General features: G+C 49.4%; 1 protein-coding gene across 1 annotated transcript; it reads left to right on the top strand.

The window, feature by feature from the left end:
- Window positions 1–3673: 3673 nt before the first annotated feature.
- EI90DRAFT_3022192 (uncharacterized protein) lies at window positions 3674–4773 on the top strand (the record flags this gene model as incomplete). The annotated part of the gene is made up of 6 exons (XM_039057749.1): window positions 3674–3789; window positions 3815–3997; window positions 4173–4193; window positions 4411–4426; window positions 4516–4642; window positions 4697–4773. The coding sequence occupies 6 exons, from the start codon at window positions 3674–3676 to the stop codon at window positions 4771–4773; spliced, it is 540 nt and encodes a 179-aa protein (XP_038908697.1).
- Between the last annotated feature and the right edge of the window lie 14276 nt (window positions 4774–19049).

Genomic DNA, 19049 nt, shown 5'->3' with positions numbered 1-19049 from the left:
CTTCAACCCTTGCACACAGCTTTGTGAGGCAGTCTTTCCTTCTGAGTGGGCCAGGTTAATCGATTCAGACTTTCTTCTGTTGTGGGGCCATCATAGTGATGGCCATGGGGGTTCTTTTTTGGTGGTACTAGTAGAGGTGGTTGTCACGACCGACAAATCCTGGGGCTCCGTCAGCGGCAAATCAATGCCGATAGGCAAATCTGCCGACCCGAAACCCAATCTAACCAGCCCCCAATTTGATGTCTGGCCCCCTGCCCTATCAACCATGCACTGCATCCAGACCTCCACCCGCATCTGTACCTCTGCCCACCTCCACACCCTCTGGACCTCTGCCACTCCTGGTTGCCCTCCACACCCTGTGGTCAGGCCAACACTCCCCTCCGACCTTGCTGGCCATCATGCTGCCCTTGTTTGTGATGGCACTGACGGACCACCCTCTGTTGCGGACTTGTCAGTGTGGTGCTGATTTCCATGTCCCTTCACGGACTTGTGTCGGCACCGCACCGACCCCGCTTATTTGTGGACTTGTATTGGTGCCGCGCACTGACCTCTGCTTTTCTCTGGCCATCTTGTCACTCGGCAGCATACCATTCATTCCTTGCCGAGTGCCTATATTGTTCATCCATTCATTCGCTTAACTTGCCAATATTGGCACTTGATCCATGTGCTGATGCACTTCTTATTACCTGTCAATATTGGCACTTGATCCGCTTTTGTTTAGTTCATTGCCTCCCATTTCCTGGGCTCTTGTCCTTCATTCAGTTTGACAATCCCCGCTTATTTCCGCGCCGGACTGACTGGTCCTTCTGTGTTTCCCTCCTGCCTATTTATATCCTGTAAATACTTTTGGGGACCTTAGTCTGAAATCAACTAGAGTATCCCCCCTGTCTGTTCTGAGTCCCTCCTTCTGTAAAGGGGGCTTCCCCCCTCTGAGTCCGTGCTTGCGGAGTCCACACTCCTCCTACAGGTCCGCTCCGCCCGCAAGTCTTGTTTGAAGTCCGCTGTAAGTGTCAGTTTGTAAATATGGGATCTCCCCCAAACGTCAAGCTCAGGGCACAGCGCTCCACCTGAGTCGCTGAGGCCACGATCCCACTCTGCTAACCTTGAACAGCGCTTCCGGACGCGCCGCATATTTCCGCCCGCATATCCGCACGTGTGCTCCAACAGACCTCTGCATCACCTCCAACCTCAACTCAGACAGAACCCAATCCGTCTTCCATCCATCTTCTGACAGTTTGTCCGACTCCGACAATATCCCAGCCTCTGACAAAATTCCAGTCTCTGACAGTGGTTGTCATCGGGCCTTGGTCATTATCATCGCTTTCGAATTCCAGTCGTGTTTTTTGGTTACTAGCATAGGGGGAAGAGGTAGTTGGGAGATAAACTAATGAGCGCACATGGGGCCAAACTACGCCCTAAGCAGATGCATGAGCTTTTCTACCACAGGTGTGACCCTTGGGTAACATAGATTCCTGTTTGCTGTGAGAGGCTTGACGATTTTCTAAAATAAATAAATAAATGCTATTTCTCATTCACCAATGAGTTAAAGATGCATAAAGATGCATTGAAACACATCCAGATGGAAGCCATTCATGGCATCGCTGTCAGTGAGGCAGCATGCCCAGTGTCCATATTCATAAGTACTTGCCACTTCTGAGAAGAGTAGCTAGTTGCATAGCGAAAGGATAGTCAAATTGGGAGGAAATGAGCAGGTTGCAGAATGTGTATGGTATGGTGGAGAGGATAAGGCACTGAGTGGAATGGAAACTGCCGAGAACAACTTAGTCCGATTTCCAGTCTAAGCGCCACAGTCTTTGCCCACCTACCCTTACATCTTTAAGTGCCAGCTTCCATACTTGGGGCTCCTCATGACAAGAAACATTCCTGACAATTCCACCCATCACAAAGTCGCAATCTAGTTTACTAATGTCTACAACAAGCTGTACCAACATATAATCGAGCTCTTGGTTATGCCTCGCTAGGGAAATCACGCATTGTCGGGGGAGATGACAAAGTTTCCACAATGTGGGCCCAAAAATGACGAATTAAATTTAGGAACTTATCCTTCGTCTGGGTAGGAGTGTTTGAATTTCATGGCTCTCACTATTGAGCTGAAGTAGCTGTGGACTCAAATCCTCGAGCACGTCACAACACATCGCTTGTGAGAACATGCGTCACCTTGTTGACCTTGTCTCAGATAGCGGTGCTTACATGGATGCTGCCTTGGCACCGACCTCTTTTACTACACTCAAATTATCGCTCTGGCTTCGGTCTCTTCAGTATGTGGCCGATTTCCCTATGGTACATACGCATTCCCATCATTGAGCCATCATCGATCGCAGTTGCGAGCTTGCAAGGTCAATTGATGATGATGACTAACCAAACTCCGGCCATCCATACCTCTGACCTTTGTACAATACATCGCAGCTCGAATACCATGAATTGAGTGGTAATTTATGCAGGGAAGAGTCTGGTATTTAGCATCGTGAAATGTATATTGTAATTTACAATGAAAAAAATATCACGAAAACAGTGGTAAATGGTCAAAAACCAGACCAAAAATGGTTTTTTATGGCCATTTACTTCCCACAGTGTACTCATCTCGCCTGGAGCCACGGATGGAGGATACGGACTCCCTAATGGCAATGCCGGTAGTTGAACTTCTTCAGTTGGAATTGGCACTGTCGATTTGGATGAGATTATCGATCCATTGCTGAGCACAAGCAATGGGTGGGTTGCCTGATACGCTTTGGGTTTCAATTCACTTTGCTGTGTTGCATGACAATGTGCCATACCCTGCCGATTGTCAACGCAATGATATTAAGTACAACGATGCAGTTCCGCTATTAGAATAAAGACTATGTCGCATTAGACTGTGACAAGAGTTATACATGAGTTATAAAGTAAAATACTGAGAAATAGTTCTCACCTCAGACTCGAATAAGAGATCTGAGGGAGAAAAGTCTAAGAATTCATCCCTTATATATGCGACATTCCTGAGTGGCAATGTCATTGTACAAAGGGAGTTTTAAGTTGAATAAGAAAGGGCAAAACTCCCCCAATGCCTCATAGCGCCCCAGAATAACTGCTATGAATAACTGCCACACAACTTCCTGATGTAAACAAAGTTGGTGTTCCGCATCTTGTCAGAGTCCACGCGTCAGTTCGCGCGTAAGAATCTCCCCAGGAAACTAGTCATTGTAAAAGCTGGGGGGCCAACCCAGCTGGCGATAAGGCCTTATATACATGAGTTCCGCAACTCATAAGAGCGCGGCTACATTGGGAACACATGGTAGCCAATAGAGAAGCGACATGAAATAGGAGAATAGATCATGCAGATAAGGGGGCGATAACGGGTGAGGGATGACACGATAGCGGAAATAGCGCATTGAATACAGCCTGCATTCTAACTATGGCAAATCACATGCAGATATCGGCTTACGGGTACTCAACCTATCCAGATAGGGGTCCGGGCCGGCCGGATAACCGTCCGTGCCCTGACACATCTACAGGCTACTCGCTTACGAGGGGATTCTCAAGAGACACTTGCACCGGCAGGGATGACCTTCCCCAGCCTTGGCGTCCGACACCTTGTCTCACGTCTCATGTTCAGCTCCGAACTGTTTTTGGATCACAATGATGACTCATGCTGAATCAATATTACTGTACTGGCATGACCAACAACTGGCTAGGGTTGGAGCGTGACACCGGACATCCAACTGGCAAGCCTGAGTGGTGCATTACAACCGACTGGCCAAGGCCAGGACTGCGTGACACAAAACACTCTGGGTATGCCTGGGTGATGGATTTTCAGTGGGACTCTGCCTGATGGCCTTGCCGACATGAATGGTGGCCTTCAGTTGGGTTGGATTAGTGCTGAAGAGGCTGATGCGGAATCCATTGGAGAAATTGCTGCAGGGTCTGAAGTGGATAGTGGTGAATTGGTATGGGGTAGATGTGCTAAATGGGCGAGAAATCTGGAGAAGGAAATGGCGAGGTACCGCTTTTGACAGTGTAGTTGCCAAATTTGGGAGATTTGAATTGAAAATTTGTACAACCATTTATTTTGCTCAAAATGCGTGACACCTGGACATTGGACCGCCAAGGCCTGCGTTATGCATTACAAATTTCAAAAAAGTGCTGACCGGGAGGGTCCGCATTACGCATTACAGGTTGTTGGTTGTGCCAGTACAGTATGTTTGAAGACATGAGGTCTTGTAATGAGACTTGGTTGCTTGTCCAATGAGATCGACCTTGATACTGCTAGAATCATTTATGTGCAGAACAAAGTTAGCTCAGCAATCATGACTTTATATTCCTGAAATTATTCAACAGGTGGATGATGATTCATTTGTTGGAATATGAGTCACATGATTAGATTGAACTGGAATATCCGAGAATATTCTACAGGTTACTAGGCACCTGTGTAAGCGCTGAGCATAGAAGAGCCTAGAATGTTATTCAGGAGTATAAGTATGGGTGCTTTAGCACCGTATGTTCTTTAGTTAGTTACAGTTTCTCTTCTCATTTCTATATTACATCTGGGTTGCGAGTGAACCACTGAAGTGGGTTGCCATATATGGAACGCTGCATTTACAACATCATTTCATCCATCCCATGGGTGATCATTGGCCTTCAGAAAGTCAGTTTTCAAATGACTTGCTTGATGTTTTGAGTTGCATGGGCACAAACTCAGTCATGATGGACAGCTTGTTAACCTATGAATTGGCGTGGGAGTCTCCTAGAATTTTGTTTGGTCTTATCCCAGTGTAAGGTCGGTTGAGGTTCCGACCTTAGTTGTGACTCCTGCTATCCTCAAGCTGTCAGGAATTAGGCAGTATAGAGCTGTAATTTCAACAGGGGAGGAGAAGAGTGAAAACCTGTTTCACCCTTCCCTGCAATTTATATACATTGTTTACATTGAGAAATGAAGAGTAATAAACAATGAATAAAGAAAGCATGCACAGCACACATCACCACACATCCATTCCCTACACCCAGCCAATGACTGTGTAAGTGCACTGACAGCCATCCTTATTGTTATTTCACTCTATTGAGGCAGCATCTGCTGGACCAGGCATTATGGAAGGAATAAGGGCCTTTCATAATGCAGGACAGCAGCCTTCCTCATCTAACCCAGTGTCTTTTCTGGGCTATGGACAATCATGTTTAGAGTGTCAGCAAAGGAAGAAAGTTAGTCATGTATCTAGTACCCTCCGCTTGGACTTACATTGGAATAAACAGAAATGTGATGGGGCACAGCCTGCCTACCTTTGTTGCCACAGGGACCTCAGCAACTGCGTCTAGCATGAAGAAGGAAACACTAGGATAAGCCTTGCTGATTGTTTGGAAGGACATTGTAATGGGTCTATCACCACTAGACTCGAGACAGAAGAGAGGGGGAGGGTTGGAGTGGTTGCATGCACAGGTTCGTTAACTTGGAGGTGGATCTCGCTACTCCTCACAGTCTAGCTAACTATACAGCTGGTCACGGTATCACGGAAGAATCCGAAAATGACAAATAAGGAAAGAACAATAAGAAAAGGAAACATTGGGCTCTAGTAACTAGAAATGGAATCAGAAAAATCAGGAAAAATAAGAAATATGCAGGAGAGAACATTGGCTAAGGGTGGTAGAATCACGGGATTTGGCTTGTTTATGGTACACCAGCAAATCCCCATTACAACGTGTGGAGGAGTTGGAAGAGAGTATAAAGTCTCTTGATCGTTTCTTTCAAAGAGAAGAAAAGTTCTCATAAACCCCTTGGACACTTGGAAGGATGGGTCTTCATTGACCACGACCACGTCGCATCCACCATCACCAATACTTCTGTTCTTCCTGGTACCTGCCCTTGGTACAGAAAATAGTTCAGGCCTGGAGTTGTCCTTTCACCCCTTCATGAGATTGGCTATGCATCTGCTCTTCATGCATTTAGACTCAATTTTCACTTTTCTTTCCAAGACTGTGCATTTGTCAGGGCATGCCCCGACATGCCCCGCCTGACCCCCGCTCCGCTTCCCTGCTCTGCACCACTTCTCCCTCCTCTCCCTCTTCCTTTCTCCTTTCTTTCTTTCTTTCTTTCTCTCTCTCTTACATGGACCACCTTTCCCACTGTTCAATGTATCACCGGCGCACATGCCCATTTCCCCTCCTGTATCTTACCATCCCTGTGTCGCCGCTACCGCTGCCACACTTGCCCTGCACCCACAGCAGGCCCTCTCAGGATCTCCTGTGGAGGCACCTGGAGAGCCATGGCTGTGTGCGAGGGTGACGTGGTGCACCCCACGTGATCGATCCCGCATGTATATAATAATAGCTGGAGTGGGAACCAAAGAAGTAGCCTTCTTCTCACATTCCCACTTCAGGCAAGTAGTGTAGCCTTCCCTTTTAATGATAACTCACATTCCCACTTCAGACTAAGTGGTTGGGGATGCTCACCCTGCAACAGGATCACTGCTACGCACAGCCACTATTCATCCCACTGAGTCCTGCATGCTGGGACCTCGCCGCTTTCGGAGCTGTCCCTGACAGCATTTCCGCAGGTATCTCAGATTCTCCCTTGGCATTCCAGCCCCTCTTGATGACACCAGCCAGTGTGACCATATGGACCACACCCTGAAGAGTGCCATTTATGTTGCAGCATGTTAGTTTTTCTTCACTGGAACCATACTTCCTCTTTGAACTTCACCTCAATTTTTCACCTCAGCTGCCCAGCGGAAGACTGAAAGGAATTATGTGGGGTCCTATCAGCTCCCCATGGCCCATGGGCCAGTAAGCCTTTGAATGGGGATTATATCCATAGCACACCTCGGATCCTGGCAGTGGTTCAGCTGCATTGCCATCTGTTCCAAGGCTGGTCAATGATGCAAATGAAATTGCATTGTGGAGCACCCTTTATCTGATAGATACCCTCATAGCTACACTCTCTAATGAAATAGGAGCTATTGTGCATAACTCAGTCTGGTAATGGAGAACTAGTATTAAGATATTTTACCTATTGCATGTAACTGTAATGTGAAAATACAATGAGTTATGCACAAACACAGATAGGAAAGAAATGGTATCACCTCAGTTTTGTAATGGAGAACTGAGGGAGGGAGAAAAATTACGGTGTCCAGCATAACTTATACGACTAGAGCCAATATCGCTTAAAGCAATTGCCAGTGACAACTGGTGATATAAGACAAAGAAAATTGGGAGCGCATGGTATCGCAACTCTGAAACAAAAAGGTATAGTCATTGTTAGTCACAACAATATTAAGTTAAAGTAAAGACTCCCCAATCCATGCTGCAGCTTCATCAGCAAAAAATTGTTATGCTCCTGAGTGCTCCAGAGTATCGAGAGCACTGGGAGAATCAGGAGGAGATTGGCCAGTCCAGGAACAGCCCATTTCCTCTGGAGTTGGCTAGGTACTCCAGGGCACTCCCAGGAGGGCACGGAGCATTGCTTTGTGCACAAACATATCCAGTAGATACAATTTAAATGCTTCAAAGTGTATAGGGGTGAGAAGCTTCTGGGAGCTCCTGGAGCATTTGAAAATGAAAAGGAAAAAAAGAGGGAAGATCCCCCATGAATACCTCCTACCACAAGACTAATGTAAGGAGTGGTAACCCCACCCCTTATTTCCCATTACTGTCTTGTATTAAACATGTATATACAAAGTACATACAATAGTGTGGGAAAGTGGAAAGAGCAACTTAGCCTTTCCTCCCATACTGTTGCAAATAATAAGTTACTTTTGTTGGCAGCCTGAGGAACTAGGCTAACCAGGGTTGGCACCTACACCAACCCCTTACAACTAACACAACAAGACACTGCTTAACATTTAGATCAAACACTATATATCAAGGACACTGAGACTCACCAATACACAATCAAAATTTATGGCCTGATATATGATTAATCTGGCAACTTAATCACTTTCGGGCTGGCAGAATATGGAGGAGGGGGAAATGAGGGGGAGAATGAGGGGGGGATATAGAGGGAAATGAGGAAAAATTGAAAAATAGGGACTTCTAAAAAGTTGAAAAAAATAATTAGGGTAAAAATCAAAAAAATTCAGGAACTGTAGTGCCTTTAAAGTGCTTTCAGGATATATAATTATTTGCAAAATTGAGGAAGAAATGATGGAAAATACTTTTGGAGACCCAAGAAATAATGAGAACTGAATTGATAGGAAAGTCTGAAAATTGAATAGGAAAGTGAGGGGAAGCCTTGTAGCATTGCTGTTCTAATTTTTCCTGATTGTTCTTGGTCTCACTCCCAGCTGCTACTGGATACTCCTGGATACTCCAGGATACTCCAGGATGCTCCTGGAAGCTCCTGGGAGGGTCCAGGAGCAGCTAATGGAAAATACTTTTGGAGACCCAAGAAATAATGAGCACTGAATTGATGGGAAAGTCTGAAAATTGAATAGGAAAGTGAGGGGAAGCCTTGTAGCATTGTTATTTCCTGCTGTTCTGATTTTTCCTGATTGTTCTTGGTCTCATTCCTGGTTGCTCCTGGATGTCAGAAACCGGGTCGAGACGAAGGAGTGTCTCCATGATGGAGGGCTTCTGTCAGGAACGTGCCAGAAGCGTATCCGGGTGACCCGCGAGGCGCGCGAGGTCGTCCGGGCTCGTAAGGTCGGAGGGGCGGGACTTTAGCTTCAGCGACTCGGGTGGAGCGCTGCGCTTCGTTCTTATGTTGGTGTCCCAATTTCAGACAGAAGCCTTACGATGAGGATAAGAGTTTAGAGGGGGAATCCAAGTTGATATACGAACTAAGGTACATCCGGTGTAACCTACACGCGTTATAAACACAAGCAACTAAATGAGACCGGCCCAGAAGGAGTGGCGGATCAAGCGCGATATTAATGAATGAAGAAAGGAACAAATAATCAATATCGGCAAACTTGGTCAACAAAAGGCAAGCAAGGAACAATAGGAGGAACAATAGTCCGTAAGCGGACAAAAGAGAAAAGGCCATCCGGCCGTCTAGCAAGCCGTCCGGTTGGGGGCGGACAACAATGAAGCGGGCAACCTAGGTTGGTAGGTACGCGCGCGAGGGAGGAAGTGCGGATGAGGGTGACGGGTGGATGGATGGGTGGACAGATGATGATGATAGTGGGAGGGACGGACCAAGTGGCACTAGGGCGCATAGAGGGAAGTGACAGATATGTCGGGTCGTGACAGTATCCCCTTCTTAGGGCCGACGCCCCTGGAGGCCCAATTGGTGCACGTGGGAATCGTTCGGCCAATTCCGAATTTGAATCCGCATGTGAAATCAAACATTCGCTCCATCAATTTGACTAAGTCCAGTCATTACTCAACAGTTCTACTCAATACCCCGCCTTCCATGTCCAAACATCTTGACCTCCTCAACATCGCGTCCTGGGAGGAAGAGGATATCCAAGAGGTGATGGATGATGAGCCTGCCATGATGCAGGCTAAGCTCAACAAACGGGTGAGGCGCAAGGTGGCCAAGAAAGCGGCCAAAGAAAAGAAAAAGCGTGAGGAAGAGGAAGCCAGGGAGCGGGAGGCAGAGGCGAAGCGCCAACAGGCGCAGGCGGCTGGGTCGTCCAAAGGCAAGGTGAGTAGCCAGCTTCTTTAATCACTTACTGCCACGAGATCCCTGAGTCTAACACAAGTATTTTTTTTGTTTTTGTTTTTTAGCGCAAGGCCACAGTCGACCCGCCACAGGCTGCAAGGGAAAGGCCCCCTTGTGGTCGTTGCATCAAGTCCCAGCTGGTCTGCGAGCGGGGCAGGTACCAGGCATGCACGAACTGCACGCGCGCCAGGGCCAAATGCGACCTGGTCACGATTCAAGTGGGGACCGCGACGCCCTCACAGCAAAAGAAACCGTGGGTGATCTCACCCAAGGTGCCAGTACATGCGTCTGAGGATGGGGGAGATGATATGGAGGATGAAGAGGATGATTGGGACGAGGATGGGGGTGATGTGGAGAAGTGGGGTGAGGCGATCGTTGACGCCCTCAAGGAGCTGACTGACGCTGTGAGGCAGTTGCCCAGCGAGGTCGCCAAGATTATGTGGGAGGAGAGGTCGAGGAAGAAGAAGGAGAAGTCGGAGGGTGGGGGAGCAGGTGACCCGCCCACGTATACTTCCCGTGGTGTGGGCGCGTCGCCCTGAAACCTCTATATTTTTTTTCATTTTTTGTATATACCTCCAATGTGCCATACCCTAATCAACAAGGCCAGTTGACGCGCGAGTACTCTAAGAAAAGTGAGGGCCCGGCTTGTCAGGATAAAGCGCGTGGAAGTCAGAAACCAAGTCAGAGGCATGGCCAAGCTCCGTGGCCGGCAACCAAGAAGTCTCCTCGTCCGTCCCATCATACCCGAGCCAACGTACCAGGTACAGTAACTTACAGTTACGATGCCTACGATCCAACTTTGAATCTAGTATTTCAGCAATCTCATACTCAGGTTCACCGTCAATCTCAACGGGCGGAGGCGGAGGTTGTACGCGGTTGGGGATGGTGTTGGGGACGGCCGGTTCGAGTTGGGACACATGAAAGACCGGGTGCACGGCTCTCATAGTCTCAGGGAGGCGGATGGTGCAGGAATGGGTTCCTGGCGCAGCGATGATCTCAAAGGGCCCGAGGTTCTTTTCTGAGAGTTTCTTCAAGGGTCGGGTGGATCTAAAATACTTAGCCTTAACAAAGACCATAGTACCAACCTCAAAGTCGGGTGTGGGTGAACGTCTAGCGTCCGCAGGGCCCTGATAACGCCGTTGCGCTGAGGACATTTCCTCACGTAGGAACTGATGTAAGGAATCGAGATCAACCGAGTACTCTTGGGCGCGTACTGAAGTCAGATCTTGTTCCGGATGGACGGAGAGGGTCGGATGGTATCCCTTGTTGGCAAAGAACGGAGAGATGCCAGTAGTAGCATTGGGGGCATTGTTGTACGCGAACTCAGCCAAGGGCAATAACTCAGCCCAATTGTCCTGCTGGTAGTTGCAATACACCCGAAGATACTGTTCTAACGTCTGGTTCATCCGCTCGGTCTGACCATCCCCTTCTGGGTGATAACCCGAAGTGAAGTGAAGGCGGATGTCAAGAGCCTTACCTAGAGAGCGGAAGAAATGGGATACAAACTCGGATCCTCGATCCGAAGTGATGTGGGAGGGTACGCTGTGTTTCGAGAATACATGGAGGAGGAACAACTTGGCGAGACCGGGCGCATCAATGGTATCGTGCATAGGAATAAAGACGCATTGCTTTGAAAGACGATCAACGACTACCAAGATGGCCGTGAAGCCAGAGGACGGGGGAAGCTGTTCAATGAAATCCATGGATATCGAGTTCCACGGGCGACCAGGGACGGGGAGTTGTTTTAGCAAGCCATAGGGCTTGTGACGAGGGACCTTGGCACGGGCGCAGGCAGTACAGGACGAAACATAGTCCTTGACGAATGAGCGGATACCTGGCCAAGTATACTCTTGACGGACCAGATCCAATGTGCGGTTTTGACCAAAGTGTCCGGAGAGTGGATGGTCGTGCTTGTATCTCAAGATCCTGAGACAAAGATCGTTTGTGTCCGGTACGTAGATACGCTTATCGAGCCTTAACAGGCCATCCGTGTCTAGGGACCAACGAGAGTCTGCAGGGATAGGGTCAGAGAGATATTCGGCAATGGAGGGGTCGGATGGCAGGGCAGTGAGAATGTCCTTGTGGATAGCTTCGACGTCAACCATAGAGCTGGCCCAGAGGACCGGGGTGGCTAAACAGGTGGCTCGTAGGGAGGCCAAGAGCTGTTCTGTGGTAAAGACAGGGCGAAAATTCTGCGGATTGACGTGGGCGTAGTCCCTATCCCCTTCTTTGGGGTAGACGTCCCAGCGTCTAGTCAACGCATCAGGCTTCGCACCAAGTCTTCCCGGACGAAAACGGACAACCATGTTAAACTGTGAGAGAAACTCTGACCAGCGTGCCTGCCTGTGGGTCAAGAGTTTGGTAGTGGTGAAATATTCCAAGTTCTTATGATCCATGACAACGTCAATAGGAGTGCCAGAGCCTTCAAGATAGTGTCTCCAAGAGCGGAAAGCTTCAAAGATAGCCAGGAGCTCCTTATCATGGGAATCGTAGTTGAGTTCGGGCGCTGTCAGCGTTCTCGAGCGAAAAGCAACCGGGCGAATCTCATCATCCTCACAACGGATGGAGAGAATACCTGAGATTGCATAGTCGGATGCGTCAGTTTCAACTATTAGCGGACGATCGGGTACCCAGTGTGTAAGGATGGGGGCGGATGTGAAAGCTTCTTTGAGACGAAGGAAGGCGGAACGACACTCATCAGAGAAGGACCAAGCCACATTTTTACGGGTGAGTCTGGTCAGTGGAAGAACTATACTGGAATAATCATGGATGAAACGGCGATAGAAGTTTGCAAATCCCAAGAAGGACTGGATGTCCTTGACCTTACGGGGCTCGGGCCAATCCTGAATGGATTGAATCTTTTCGGGTGACATGGACAAACCAGTTGGCGAAAGGATGTAGCCCAAATACTCCGTAGTGTCAGTTGAGAATTCGCACTTCTGCGGATTGGCAAATAACCCATGCTTGCGTAGCCTACTCAGGACTTCCCGGACGTGATCCTCATGCTGAGTCTCATCTTCCAAATAGACCAGGATGTCGTCCACGTAGACTACCACGCGAGTGTCGAGAAGATCAGCAAAGATGGTATTAACGAAGCGCTGAAAGGCTGCGGGTGCATTGGTCAAACTGAATGGCATGACGAGCCACTCGTAGGATCCGTAGCGCGTGCAGAAGGAAGTCTTCCACTCATCGCCCACTGCTATCCGCACCAAATGGTACGCATGGCGGAGGTCGAGCTTGGTGTAGATCTTCGCACGGCTAGGAACGTCTAGGAGATCAGAGATACGCGGCAGTGGATACCTATCTTTCTTTGTGATCTTGTTGAGGCCCCTGAAGTCCACACAAAGACGTAGAGAACCATCTTTCTTGCGGATGAAGAGCACTGGCGCGGCGTGGGTTGAAGACGAAGGACAGATGAAACCGGATGCCAAGTGCTCGTCAAGGAATGTACAGAGAGCCTCAAGCTCAGACTGGGACAGGGAATATAGGGTGCCAAGGGGAGGATGGGAGCCTTCCTCCAACTCGATCTTCAGGTCATATTCACGGTGCGGCGCGAGAGTATTGGCTTTACTCTTACTGAAAACATCCGCAAACTCGTGATAAGCCTTAGGAACAGTTGAGAGGTCGACGGAGTCAGAAGAGGTGGATGTCGAGTGCAACTCTGCTAAAGTGGACAGATTTTCCAGGCAGAAAGTGACGGACCCATCGAGTCGGGCAGTCCGGGCGAACACAGCTGGACTGACGATCTCAATGGTGATTGCCTGACGGACGGATGCACACTGTGGGTCGGAGGTCGGATTCCCTTGCGTTGGGACTGGGTCCACAACTATGGGAGGAGAGCTCAGGGTGGTTGGACTGGATTGCACAGACGTCCGGAAAGTTATACTGCTCGAGACCCAGTCAATCAACGGATTGTGTCGGGTGAGCCAGTCATGTCCTAGGACGATAGCGCAAGAGCCATCCAACGATGTGACATAACATGTCATCGGAGTAACCTCACCAGTGGCGAATCGGATGGGCAGATTGACGGCTTGGGTGATCATGGAATTCATGGAGCCGTCAAATAGTCGGAGTTGCAGAGGCGTGACAGGGTACATGGAGATGTGATGTTTATTGATGAAGGATGTATCTACAAATGTGTCAGAAGATCCTGAGTCAATAAGAGCGGAAAAGTTTCCAGACGGAAGAGAAGAAGGAAAAGACATATTTTTACGGGGTTCAGACCCCCCGGAAGAAGAAGACAGAGCAGAGCCGGGAGCATTCTCCCTTGAAGCGGAAAATAGATCAGAGCCGGGAGCACACTCCCTTGAAGTTGGAAATCGACCATCATCAGAACAAGGAGAAAAAGAGATCGGAACAGAAAGAGAATGGAGAGCGGATAGCCCAGACGCGTTCAAGCGCAGGACTCTAGACGTACGAGGAGGGTCAGCGTGACCAACCGGTCGTACGGGGCCCGGAGGGTCACTATCTAGTTTTTTTCCTCGTCCGAATCCACCACAGAATCCACGACATCCTCAGCCTGGGCTGCCCTAGCTTTGGCTGCACGGGAGGACTTAGGACACTCTTTGGCCACATGCCCAGAGCACCCACAGAAGAGGCAGAGGTTGTTCTCGAAGCGACGCTGGCGTTCTTCTTTGGTGAGCTTGCCACTCTTGTCAAGCTTCGAGGACAGATCAGAGTCGGGTTGCTTTCCCTTGGACCTTTTAGGGTCCTTGGTAGAGCGATCAGCAGAGGTGGAGGGGTCGGACGTGGTGTCAGGAGGGTTGGAGGACTTAGAGTACTTCGAGTTCTTGCCCGATTTCGCGTTCTGCTTGGAGGAGTCGGGTGAGGTAGCTCGATCTCTCGGACGGTGCGACAACTCACCCTTGCGCTCCCAATATCGTCCATCGATATCTTGGGCAAGAGAGCGCATGTCATGCAACGAGCGTGGCTTACCATAACAAGTGATCTCGTCCTTGATCCTATCTGGCAACCCATTGTAGAAATGGTGCCTCAAGGCAACCTCACCGTATCCGGGTAACTGTGAAGCATTGCGATTAAACTCGACGACGTACTTGGCGATTCTGTGATTATCCGACATGGTCAGGGTACTTAGACGACGTTCAGCATCACCAAATGGGTTGTGTGGGCCGAAGTTCTCTTTGAGTTCTCGGACGAAGAGTTCATAGTCGTCCATCCAACGTGGACAGCGACGCGGGTTACCATGTAGAAGTTCAGGCTCAAACCAACTCAGAGCGATCCCCTTGAGGAAGGACGTAGCGTAGATGACTTTCGTACGCTTGTTAACAAATGCTTGGGGGCGGTTCTGGAAGTTGAGTTCGCACTGAACAAGGAAAGTGCGGAGTTTCTGAGGGTCAGTACCGTCAAACTGGTCAGGCTCACGAAGCTTCGTCCTACGGCTGGGGTCTGGAGGTTGACGAGCGGCAGTGGTTGAGCGGGCCAGGGCGGCAATAGCGTCCGTCAACTGGGCCATCACACGGCTACCCGGGTCATCTGGCAGCTGATCCTCAGGCGGATCATCACCACCGTCATCACCACCACCACCATCACTGTCACCACCACCGTTACCACGGTTGGGTGGGGCATCTGGCGGGTCCAGAGGATTAGCGGGATCAGGACGTGGAGTAGGGTTACGACAAGCTTCGGGGTCATAGTCATCAGCTTGGCTGTCCGGATCGACATCTCTCTCAACAGCAGCCGCCTTGTCATGGTCTTGGAATATGGAACGACGGAATCGATGGGAGGGTGCAGGAGTGGAGGAGGAAGTAGGGTCGTCACGGTCAGCTGTAAAGCTTTGGAATGGCGGACGTTCAGAAGGGTCTAGGTCATGTCTGTGCAAAAGTTCTTCAAGCATCCCGGGACCTGGAAGCCTAGAAGAACCAGGTTTGGTGCGCGTCTGTGAACGGGTTTGATAAGCTCTAGACATAGTTCAGTGAAACAATGATAGAACAAGGAAAAAACATAAGAGCGATTTGAGTTCGTATATACTGTCAGGAACGTGCCAGAAGCGTATCCAGGTGACCTGCGAGGCGTGCGAGGTCGTCCGGGCTCGTAAGGTCGGAGGGGCGGGACTTTAGCTTCAGCGACTTGGGTGGAGCGCTGCGCTTCGTTCTTACGTTGGTGTCCCAATTTCAGACAGAAGCCTTATGATGAGGATAAGAGTTTAGAGGGGGAATCCAAGTCGATATACGAACTAAGGTACATCCAGTGTAACCTACATGCGTTATAAACACAAGCAACTAAATGAGACCGGCCCGGAAGGAGTGGCGGATCAAGCGCGATATTAATGAATGAAGAAAGGAACAAATAATCAATATCGGCAAACTTGGTCAACAAAAGGCAAGCAAGGAACAATAGGAGGAACAATAGTCCGTAAGCGGACAAAAGAGAAAAGGCCATCCGGCCGTCTAGCAAGCCGTCTGGCTGGGGGCGGACAACAATGAAGCGGGCAACCTAGGTTGGTAGGTATGCACGCGAGGGAGGAAGTGCGGATGAGGGTGACGGGTGGACGGATGAGTGGACGGATGATGATGATAGCGGGAGGGACGGACCAAGTGGCACTAGGGCGCATAGAGGGAAGTAACGGATATGTCGGGTCGTGACAGCTTCGGCCTCAGTGACTTATGCCAGGAGCGCTGTGCCTAGTAAACACGTCCGTGCCCTAACTTACTAACTGGCCACCAGAACTGAAGAGGGTAAACTCTAGTCGATTTTATTACTGGAGTGTAACCTATGTACAAGTGTAGTATATATAGTTACAGCGAGGGCGGGTCCGCAAATGGCGGAGCAGAGCTAACGGGGTTTAGACATTAGCCGATTGAATATTACCGACGAGTCGGGTTACGGGGTTAGCGGAAAGGCAGGCGATAACCCAGAAACGGAAAGAGGGATAGGCCTGAAGGTGAGCTTGCAGGGCAAGCAAGTGTATTGCCCAGCGGAGGTGGGAGTGCGCTAGCGGATGTCGGAGCTGTCTGGAAGCCTTCGGGGCTCCGTACTTAGGGAGGTGTAGGTAATAAATTGAAAGGAGGGGGTGGTGACCATCGAGGGGTACCGAGGGGATTGCGGAATACAGGAGCTCCGAGGTTAGTGAGGAAGGAGCGGAAGTGGATCGGAGGGATCGGAGGGATCAGAAGTCGATGGCCAGGGATGGAATGACACTGGAAGCTCCTGAAAGCTCCTGTGTCAGAGACCAGACTTGAGACGAAAGAATGTCTCCGTAACGGAGGGCTTCGGCCTCAGCGACTTCTGCCAGGAGTGCTGTGCCTAGTGACACGTCCGTGCCCTAACTTACTGACTGGCAATTAGAACCTAGGGGGGAACTCTAGTTGATTTTTCTACTGGGGCGTAACCTATGTACAAGTGGGATATATATATGGTTACAGCGGAGACGGTTCCGCAATTGGCGGAGCCGAATGGAGCGGAGCTAACGGGGTTTAACCATTAGCCAACTGAATATTACCGACGAGTCGGTTCACGGGGTTAGCGGAAAGGCAGGCGATAACCCAGAAACGGAAAGGAGGGATAAGCCCAAAGGTGGACTCTGCAGGGCAGGCGAGTGTATTGCTCAGCGGAGGCGGGGGTGCGCTAGCGGACGTCGGAGCTGTCCGGAAGTCTTCGGGGCTCCGTACTTAGGGAGGCGTAGGTAATAAATTGGAATGGGGGGGTGGTGACCATCGAGGGGTACCGAGAGGATTGCAGAATAACGGGGGCTCCGAGGTTAGTGAGGGAGGAGCGGAGTTGGAACGGACCGGAAGTCGATGGCTGGGGATGGATATGACATCCTGGGAGGGTCCAGGAGCAGCTGGGAGTGAGACCAAGAACAATCAGGAAAAATCAGAACAGCAGAAAATAACAATGCTACAAGGCTTCCCCTCACTTTCCTATTCAATTTTCAGACTTTTTCAGTTCTCATTATTTCTCGGGTCTCCGAAAGTATTTTCCATTTTTCTCCATCATTTCTTCCTCAATTTTGCAAATAATTATATGTCCTGAAAGCACTTTAAAGGCACTATAGTTCCTGAATTTTTTTTGGATTTTTCCCTAAATTTTTCTTTTCAACTTTTTAGAGACCAAAATTTTCCTCCCACTGCTCCTGGCACATTGCATACTCCTCACCACTCCCAGCTGCTCCTGAACCCCCTCCCAGGAGAACACTATTGGCTCCAGGAGTGCCCAATCTGCTGTTTTGTCTCCCACATGCTCCAGCCACTCTTGATGCTCCGGAGCATAACGGACTTTTGCTGATGTTGGCTGTTGTTGATGAGCATTGATATTCCAACATGCCCACTCAACAATCATGACCATTGATAATCCCCATACCTTTGGTGAACTTGTCATGTTTAGCCAGTGCAAGTCCTTTAGTAAGAATGTCAGCCACCTGATCAGCCGTTGGGATGTAATCGAGCTCTATGTCTCCATTGTTGACACATTCTTGAATGAAATGTTGTCTGATGCGAATGTGTTTAGTCCGCACATGGAAGGTGGGGTTAGCGGTAAGGGCAAGAGCACCCTGATTGTCACCAAGAATGGTGTGAGGAATAGAAGGGGGTTTGAGGATGTCACCAAGAAACTGCTGAATCCAAATGGCTTCCTTAGATGCGTGAGTCAACGTCATGTATTCACCTTCTGTGCTGGAAAGAGCCGTTGACGATTGTTTCTTTGAACTCCAAGAGATGGCAGTGCCAGCAATCTTGAACACAAAGCCGGAAATGGATCAATGATTGTGTGAGTCACCTGCCCAATTGGAGTCAGAATAGCCTGTAAAATCATCATCATTGTCATATCCACCCCTGGCCATCGACTTCCGGTCCCTCCGATCCCTCCGGTCTACCTCCGCTCCTCCTTCACTAACCTCGGAGCTCCTGTATTCCGCAATCCCCTCGGTACCCCTCGATGGTCACCACCTCCTCCTTTCAATGTATTACCTACACCTCCCTAAGTATGGAGCCCCAAAGACTTCCAGACAGCTCCGACGTCCACTAGCACACTCCTGCCTCTGTTGAGCAATACACTTGCCTGCCCTGCAGAGCCCGCCTTCAGGCCTATCCCTCCTTTCTGTTAACCCCGTAACCTGACTCGTCAGTAATATTCAGTCGGCTAATGTTTAACCCCATTAGCTCCGCTCCGTTCGGCTCTGCCATTTGCGGACCCATCTTCGCTGTAACCATATATATATCCAACTTGTACATAGGTTACACTTCAGTAATAAAATCGACTAGAGTTTACCCTCTTCAGTTCTGGTGGCCAGTTAGTAAGTTAGGGCACAGATGTGTTTACTAGGCACAGCGCTCCTGGCATAAGTCACTGAGGCCAAAGCCCTCCGTCACGGAGACACTCTTTCGTCTCGACCCGGTCTCTGACAATCATGAACTTTATCATTGTAGACTAGCTTGTAGTTCCGTGAATAGTTCAAGTATCTGAATACATGATTAACAGCAGCAAGGTGTTCCTCCCCAGGATT

This window comes from Cantharellus anzutake (genome assembly GCF_015039405.1).
Source record: "Cantharellus anzutake strain C23 chromosome Unknown EI90scaffold_144, whole genome shotgun sequence".
NCBI lineage: Eukaryota > Fungi > Basidiomycota > Agaricomycetes > Cantharellales > Hydnaceae > Cantharellus > Cantharellus anzutake.
The sequence above is the reverse complement of the archived record's forward strand: the minus strand, read 5'-3'. Positions and strand labels throughout refer to the sequence as shown.